The sequence below is a fragment of the Seriola dumerili genome, unplaced genomic scaffold (genome assembly GCF_002260705.1).
Source record: "Seriola dumerili isolate Sdu_G_001 unplaced genomic scaffold, Sdu_1.0 BDQW01000056.1, whole genome shotgun sequence".
Classification (NCBI taxonomy): Eukaryota; Metazoa; Chordata; class Actinopteri; order Carangiformes; family Carangidae; genus Seriola; species Seriola dumerili.
Genome location: NW_019174311.1, coordinates 7859461 through 7868095, shown reverse-complemented (window position 1 = coordinate 7868095; position 8635 = coordinate 7859461). Strand labels below are relative to the sequence as shown.

Genomic DNA, 8635 nt, shown 5'->3' with positions numbered 1-8635 from the left:
TGTAGCAAACATCCTGTAAAACTAAATCAAGACTAAATGTCTGGAACCATGCTAACAGCTCTGTGAGATGTACTTGAGCACAGTGGTGCTTTGAGCTAAACACCAACATCAGTGTGCAGTACATTTACCACATTCACCATTTTCATTTAGCTTGTTCTCTCTCTCTCTCTCTCTCTCTCACACACACACACACACACACACACACACACACAGTCACAGAGATGAATAACTTTATTCCACAAGCTCAGTCCCCAACCTGGCAGAGCAGAGCTGGGGCTTCTGGGAAACGTGTCTGGAATTCATGATCTTGTAGTCCTGCTGTGTCCCGTTGAGAACAAGTGGAGGTAAGACACATTTTGGAATTCATCAGAATGACAGCAGATTCCTCTCTTCCATTCATGCTATGGTGTTTAACCAGAAACAAACTCATTCAAACTGATGAACATACAAGTTGTGGTTCCCCAACACCCCCTCTAAACAAAAAGATGCGGACCCCACCTCCCTGACAGAAACACACACCTGGTCTTGATGGCAGAATGTCTCTGAGCTGTTGAAGTGGCTCACAGTTCACAGTCTGCTGGAAGTGTTTGGTCTTAACCAAACTGGACAAAGTGATATTTTGACCTAGATTAAGGGGGGTGGGGGCAACTCCATGGCTCAAATGATTGAGTAGAAGAATTTAAGTCTGAACATTAGTGGTACTCCAACTCACAATGCCATCTATAGAGCCATGGCTGACAAAAAAAAAAAAAAACAAACAAACAAAGAGACAACAAATGGCATTAGGTTAATTATTTTTTAATTCAGCACATCACGCAATAATAGCACAACAGGTGACAGGGAACGGCAACAACACTGTGTGATGCCCATGTGGTCAGGGATCATGAGAGGAATGATCACATGGTTCATTATTAAACTGGTCAGACTTCACACTCCCGGGGTCTTTGAAGAACAGTTCTCTACTGCAGCTGAAGCATTAAAGACTGACTGAATACAAACTACAAACGTTAATCTCTACATTAGATTTATGACAAACCGTAACAGTGCTTCTTGGAAAAGGACAGCCAAGTGAGAGGACACGAGGAATGGGTGTCAGGAATGTGGGAAAGAAATGATGTTTGGAATGCGATAGAAGTTGTGGCCTGAATGTGGACAGGCTGATGGTTTTAAATCCAATTGTCAACGTAGCACTTACAAGACACCATTTGAAAATAAGATACAGGATTCAAGAAAGGAATGTCGCAGGGAGAACAGAAACCATCCGTGAAGAGGGTACTAGAAGGTGCATATAGGTAGGAATATCATTACCACTACAGGCTCTGACCACAATACACTCCTATCCCCATCTCTCTCCAGCTGTGATAGTGATAAGGTTAGTAAACTGCACTCGAGTCAAAGCCGCAAGATGGCACTTGGGCACAGAGGAGTTAAACAGGTCTTCACGTGATCATGCCAGGGAGCTATTAAGTTAGGCAGAAAGTTGATTGAGACTCAACAGAGCAACAAGTGGGAGAAAAGGTGCAGTCCTTAGTTTGCAAAGGTCTGGCGCACGGCGTTAGCGATGTGCTTGGCGCTGATGCCGAAGATATCCAGCAGCTCTTGGGGCTTTCCGCTGCGGGGAACACCAGAAACTGCCAGCCGGTTCACAATGATGCCGGGCTCGGTGCCCACTGCCGACAGCACAGCTTCACCAAGACCACCTGGACAGAGGAGACAGACCACCAGAGAGGTCAACAACGCATCACTTAAGCGTTTTAAATCATGGCCCCTGGTGTCGAATCAAAGCCTGCAAATTCTGAAACATCTAGCATGAAAACAGAAAACAACCCACCCTCCTTGTAGTGGTCCTCCACAGTGATGATCTGTCCCCCTGTGGCTCTCGCACTGGCCAGAATGGTAGAGGCATCCAGGGGCTTGATGGTGAACGGGTCAATCACTCTGATGTTCTTTCCTAGAGGAATTCATGAGCAAATTGTTACTTCAGAGTTTATTATTAGGCCATGCCAGCAGACCAAGCAGCTGATGACTTCATCCAGTGAACTAACAAGCACTGAAATTGTGGATGGTGGTTTTGAGATGTGGGCCTCAGAACAATTCCTACATCATCCACTAGAGGGCAATGTGAGTTTACCTTCACTGGCCAGCATATCAGCAGCAGCAAGGGCCTCATGCAGAGTAATACCAGCTCCAATCACAGTGACCTTGTCGTTGTCAGACTTGCGGACCACCTGGTGAAGTACAGAAATATTTCCACATCACTTCTTCTGCTGTCCTTTCCCCATTTGTGTTATTGCCAATTTGTGCACAAGGATTCATGTATGTAAAATCGTGGTTTGTCATTACCTTGGCTACACCCACTTCAAACTTCTCATCTGGTGAGTAGATGACAGCAGTCTCTGGTCTACTGGTGCGGATGAAACAGATACCCTGAGAGAACAGAGTGATGTGTTACAACATGAGAATGTTGTGAATACAACCTATTGAACAAGCTTTACCATTGGCTGGACTACCAACCTTTGTGTTGGCTGCTAGCTCGATAGCCCTCTCTGTGGACACTGCGTCACTGGGGTAGAACACAGTACATGTTGGGATGGCACGGAACATTGCTAAGTCCTCTAGGGCCATCTGGGAAGGACCATCCTCGCCTGAGGGGAAAATAACATCCGTCAGGGATAGTGCATACGCAGCTTTTTTTTTCCAACAGAAAACAAGTGACGCTTCAGTAGAAAGCTTACCGATAGAGATTCCGCAGTGGGACCCTACCAGGTTGACATTTGTCTGGGAGATGGCTCCCATACGGATCTGGTCATAGGCTCTCGACAGGAAGGCAGCAAACGTGCTGGCAAATGCAACTGTGCGGTCACGGGTGGCACAGCCAATGGCCACTCCAACCTGCCGGAGCAAAGACATTAGTAAAATGGGTTAGTCTTAATGACAGATTAAGCAAGGGTCTTAAGTGTTGAAGCTTGTGTAAATTGGTCACAGCAGCACCTCTCACTGTAGTGGGTGGGTTGGGATTATCAGGCTAAAGAATGAATAGTAACAGATTAGACCCATTTGGAACAGACTATGGTGTTGAAGAGTGTAGACTGAGCCAGATTTAGCCGTCTTTCATAACCGTCATGAAGCTTGACAAGGCAGAGTTGATCGGTTGACTTCTCTACAAACCGACTGTTTCTGAAAATTATGCAGATTTGGACGGAGTCTATGATACACCATGTCCTTATACCTTTCCAAATTCTCAGAATCTTCTTAGTTTCATGTTCGCTATACTTAAAATTAGCAACTGCATATGATTAACAGCATCAAGAGTATCTAAGTCACCCCAGAAGACTGAAATATTGTGTACCATATTCTGTTCAGCGATGAAACACTCAATGTAGCGGTCGGGGAAGGCCTTCTTGAAGGTCTCTGAGAAGGTGGAGTTTTTGGTGTCTCCATCAAGAGCCACCACTCTCTTGCTTGCCTGTCCCAGCTTGGCCAGAGCTACACCATATGCTTTCCTTGTTGCCATCTGACAGGACAAAAAAAAAAAAAAAAAAAAAAAAAAAAAAAAAAAAAAAAAAAGGAAATGGTTGTGAGCAATGACACATTAACAAGATTATTAATACAACAAAACAACTAACAAGATTATTAATACAACAATATTATGCATGTAGGTTAAAAAAGGTTATCTCAGGTGCTGGTATCACAGTTAGGTAAGGCCTCCACCCACTAAGCCAATAAGACTTCTCTGCAAAAACACTGCTATCAGTGACCTTTACCCAGCTGACCATCATTGATCGATGAAGCTTTGTACCCATCATTACAAATGCTTGAAGTATCCCTTAGCCCCCATTAAGAAACAAGTAAAAGTACCTTGTCTCCCTTTTTGTAGGCTGGGGGTGAGGGCAGGGAGATGGGGCTAAGGTCAGCAGGTGCAGTGTCATCATTGGGCAGTTCAGGGCACAGGGTCTTGTTGGGGACCTGGATCTGAGCCTGCAGGTCATTCAGGAGGTCGTTCACACGGTCTTTAGGGATGGGCTTTCCATGCCAGTTATCAAGATCCTCAATATCTACAGCCAAGAGATGAACAAGATAATTAAATACAGAGAATTCAAGAAGAGTTAAGTAAATAATATTCACCATCTGAAAACCTCACTTACTTTTGAGTCCTTTGCCCTTGAATGTCTTGGCAACGATGGCAGTGGGTTTGCCCTTGACCTGCTGAGCCTGCCAGAAAGCTTTGCACAGCTCCTCCACATCATGTCCATCCACAACATATGTGTTCCACCTACAAAAACATGGCTCGATTTTAACAGCACGCCACACATTACAACAAATATTAACCCAAAATGCAGGGACGTATTAACTTCTGAGCAAACATGTCAAGCATCAAAACTTATTAACCGAGCAAAGGCAAGCAGAGACCGAAAGGAAAGGTCAAAATTCAATGTGGAGGGTACAGAATGTCCTGCAAGCATGTGAAAAAGGTATGTGCAAGATGTGGCCAAGAGAAATTCAATCTAAAACTGTGTGAAATTACAAAGTGATATAAACAACATTAAAACTCATGCCAAAACTTTTTGAAATTGGTGTGTGGTGAGGTCCTGATTATCCAAATGCTAATGCAACAAAGTCATCAATAATCTTAATAGTGTATTTAGAGACGTTTCAAAAGGTTAAGTGTTAACACGTTAAATTGTTTCCTTGGAGATTCGACAAAAGTGGAAAGTTGCAGTTGGTACTCACCCAAAGGCTTCACAGCGTTTGCGGTATGTCTCCATGTCGTGCTTCAAGGGTGCTGCCTCACTCTGACCGAGCCGATTGACATCAAGGATAGCCACCAAGTTGTCCAGCTGGTAGTAGGAGGCAAAGGCCATGGCCTCCCACACCGAGCCCTCTGAACACTCTCCATCACCCAGCATGCAGTATACACGGTAACTACAACACAATGTATAAAAAAGGGAGAGGGGAAAACAATGAACCACAATTTTGACGTATATGACTATATGAGTGAGAGTTTTCCTTTTAAATGAATAAATAGCTGACAGAATTAACAGCAGGGTATCAATTAGTTCCAATTAGATAGATAGAAGCATGTCATAGTGACTCAGAGGCTAGTATCTTTTGAGGGCACTGTAGACACCTCTTGGCCCTGGCTCCACATTCCTGCCACGGAGTGATTTAACACAATTACAACTACACTACTACAGATTTATCCAGTTAACAGATTATGGTGCATCGGATACAACTGTAGCAAAGCAGTTCCCCGCTTACGACTTAAGGCATCACACTCTTGTTAAACAATGCTCTTGTTGAAACAAAGCTGAGTCAACAACAAGATGGTATTCAACATTTCACCCCAACAGAAAGTGTAGTTTGAGTATAGAGAACTCCTGCCCTTAAGCTACTTAGAACTTGATGCACTATGAAAAAGGATGCCTGTCCGACAAATGCTGAAGACTGAAAACTGAGGATTCAGATCATCATACGAGTTCAAATTACTATAGGATTAATGCAAGTCTTTCAACCTCTTCATGACTCCATAGTTTCCACTATAAAACTCACCTGGATTTATCAAAGTTTTTGCCAGTGTAGGCCATCCCACAGGCAGCCCCAAGACCCTGGCCAAGAGATCCTGTTGCCACGTCAACAAAAGCCAGTTTCTGGTGAATAGGAAAGAGGAGAAAAAAAACAAAAACAAACAACAATAAACTTTATACTCGATGTAGTGTTATGGGTACATCATATTCTTTCTGTTCTCCAAGGAAACATGAACACTGAAAACAAATTCAGGACTCTTGACTTACTGGTGTTGGGTGCCCCTCCAGGTCACAGTCAATCTTGCGCAGGTTGAGCAGATCAGACTCCTTCACAAAACCTGCCTCTGCCCAGGCAGCATACAGGACAGGTGCAGCATGACCCTAGAGAGGAAAGAGGGGAAAAAGAAAAGAAAAAAAAAAAAAAAGTCTTTCAAAAAGACACTCATGTTTTCAAGTCTCATGTGCATGGACCAACTTAAGAATATCAGTCATAAACAAAAAGACATTGATGCCAACCTTTGAGAGCACAAAGCGGTCGTTACACTGGTTGCGAGGATCATCGGCTTTATAGCGCATGGTGTGGAAGAAGAGCACAGACATGAGCTCTGCTGCACTGCAGCATGATGTGGGGTGACTGAGGAGAGACAGAAAGATAGTCCATTAAAAAGGAAGATTACAGTAAAAATTCCACCATGTAAAAAGAAAACAAAATTCACACTCCATGCATGCACATGCATGTTCTACTACATTCAGGAGTCCTTACACGTGGGTTTAGCCCATGAAAAATCACCTGTTACAATTCATTAAAAAACACTTGGTTTTAGTTAGTCAATGAGATACTCCTGTACAACACAAAAAAACAAAAACCAAACAACCCGTTCCAGTCATTCCAGTAGAACTTAATGCAAACTTCCAAACACTAGCTTTGACGTCTGAGGACATCTTCTCATCTTTAGGGATTAGGAATACCACTCATGTCAATTGATGGTTAATTTGTAACATGATCACTTCAGTTATGTTACCACACTATTTAAAAAAAATAAAAAAATAAAAATAAAGATAAGCAAACTTGTGAAACTGTTAGTTGCTACACAGCAGTGGTCCAACTACTGTAATCGACGTGTTGTTTAGAAATGCCACATTACTCAACAGCATCTCAGCTTCCTTGTGCCAGTCAAGTTACAAATGGTATCATTTAAAACATGCTGGGAACACACAGGGTTATCTTATGCAAAACATACATCATGGTCACTGTTAAATATTACAATTAAAAATAATAAACCCAGTGCTCTGTTTACCCCTTGTCCTTTTGTTGAGAGACAACCTGCTGAGAAATAAACTTAAGTAAATTCATAAAAGCCATAACAAAAGTCATTAGGTAATCTAAGTAATGTTCAATATCAGTCAAATAATGAGGAACGACATGTTTTGTGTGTAATGTGTCAAAACAGCAGTATCAAACCATGCGTGGCTAGGCCTCACAATCCAAACGTTTAGGATACAGCTAATCTACTTCCTCAAGTGACATAAGGAAGTGACAAAAACAGGTTTATCAACAAACGTTTTGATTCTGTACCTTGCAGTTGTATCCTAAGGTGATTACACAATGCTGGACTTCTTGAAGGGTGTAGATATAATTACCCATTAACTGTAACCACGTAGACAATATAAATACAGTACTTCTCAATATGGAAGTTCTGAAGGCTGTGAAACAAGATGCAGTATACAATATAAAAGAAATAACAAAAAGAGGACATGAACTGTGTTTTCTGTTACAATCTACATAGCAAGAAAAATAATTTGTCCTAAATTCTTCTCCCTCATAAATTTAACATATAACCCTGATTGTACATGTGACAGCATTCAAAATCTATCATTTCAATTACAGGCATTTCTGGTATTTGCTGAGTAAATTGTGGTTTTTAGGTTTGGACGAGTAGACCTACTGGTAATCTTAACAGAATACAAGGAAGGGGAAGAGATCTATATCACAGAAGCAATATAGCGTCACTCTGAACAAGGAAGGGAATCCCATTATTCCCGCGTCAAGCTGTTGTGTCATTTATCATAGTGAAGAGGAAAACGTAAGGTTGCAACTAGGCTTCTGGGAACTTTGACTCTCAGGATGAGGCAACAGCACAGGTGTACTTGACTAGCGATTTTTATTGCCGTTATTATACCCGACATAGGTTTCCTTTAGGCAATTCAGTGGGTGTGCATTTGTATACATCTTTCTGGCGTTTTCGGTCGCAGCTGTAACTTTAAACTGTGGCGTCAAACAGACCACGAGATTCATCCATTCGCATAATCATGTGATTTTCTGTTAGCTAGTAGAAAGCACGTCGGTGCTAATATCTTTATATCAGGTTAACTTTACACGTAACTGTTAATATATAGTAGGAATTGTTCAGCTGGACTGCACTGACTGTAGACCATCCAGCTATCGATACAGACGCTGCCATTAGTTTTCATTTGTCAGCGTCTGAAAAGAAAGACACCCACAGACTGTTAGCATATGCTAATCTTAGCTTGGACTGTAGACTCAGTCAAATTTAACTCACAAATGAACTTGAAACGTTAATAGAACAGTTTGTATCATTACTAGCTAGCTGTCTGCTGTGGCCACGCTTTTCCACCGCGTGAAGACAAGTCTGCAGCACGTGCAGCCAGGCCGCACAGGTGAAGCGTGCGCCTGCTACAGTGTCCGTCCATCATACACACTTTTTCGTTTGTAGCTTTGTAGTTTTAATAATTGCAGCTAACTTGAGTAACTTTGAGTAACGTACCCAGAGTTAGAGGCGCATGTAGCGTTGATGGAGTGGATCCTGAGCTTATTGGCGACATCTTTCAGCCCCTGCAGAGTTTTCTCGTCGGGTTTGTGGTAACTAGACATGGTTTCTGGATTCTTTCTTCAAAGTCGTGTCCACTTGAAGTTAGTTTCGGTTATTTGAGTCACACAGCTGCTTCCCAGTGTCGGAGGTTAGACGCTGCGCCACGCCGTTGCTAGCTGCCCGGTGCAAGTACAACCGAGGAGGAGGAGGACCGACAGTAAAAGGGGGACTTATGTCTTCTGTAACAGCCACTCCCACCTAATCCAATCATTGGAGGAA

General features: G+C 42.6%; 1 protein-coding gene across 1 annotated transcript; it reads right to left on the bottom strand.

Annotated features, from left to right (window-relative positions):
- Positions 1-782: 782 nt before the first annotated feature.
- On the bottom strand, positions 783-8571 carry LOC111219279 (transketolase-like). Its single transcript, XM_022741906.1, has 14 exons — positions 8312-8571; positions 6042-6159; positions 5793-5906; positions 5551-5648; positions 4732-4923; positions 4146-4273; positions 3859-4055; positions 3350-3514; positions 2736-2892; positions 2515-2645; positions 2344-2427; positions 2132-2228; positions 1832-1951; positions 783-1700 (listed from the first exon to the last, which is right to left on the bottom strand). The coding sequence occupies exons 1-14, from the start codon at positions 8416-8418 to the stop codon at positions 1528-1530; spliced, it is 1881 nt and encodes a 626-aa protein (XP_022597627.1). The 5' UTR covers positions 8419-8571; the 3' UTR covers positions 783-1527.
- Between the last annotated feature and the right edge of the window lie 64 nt (positions 8572-8635).

Coding starts and splice junctions, on each gene's coding strand:
- LOC111219279 (XM_022741906.1), bottom strand. CDS start 8,418: ATGTCTAGTTACCACAAACCCGACGAGAAAACTCTGCAGGGGCTGAAA. Junction 5,649..5,792: donor TGGAGGGGCACCCAACACCA/GTAAGTCAAGAG, acceptor CCTATTCACCAG/AAACTGGCTTTTGTTGACGT. Junction 4,924..5,550: donor AAAAACTTTGATAAATCCAG/GTGAGTTTTATA, acceptor ATTGTGTTGTAG/TTACCGTGTATACTGCATGC.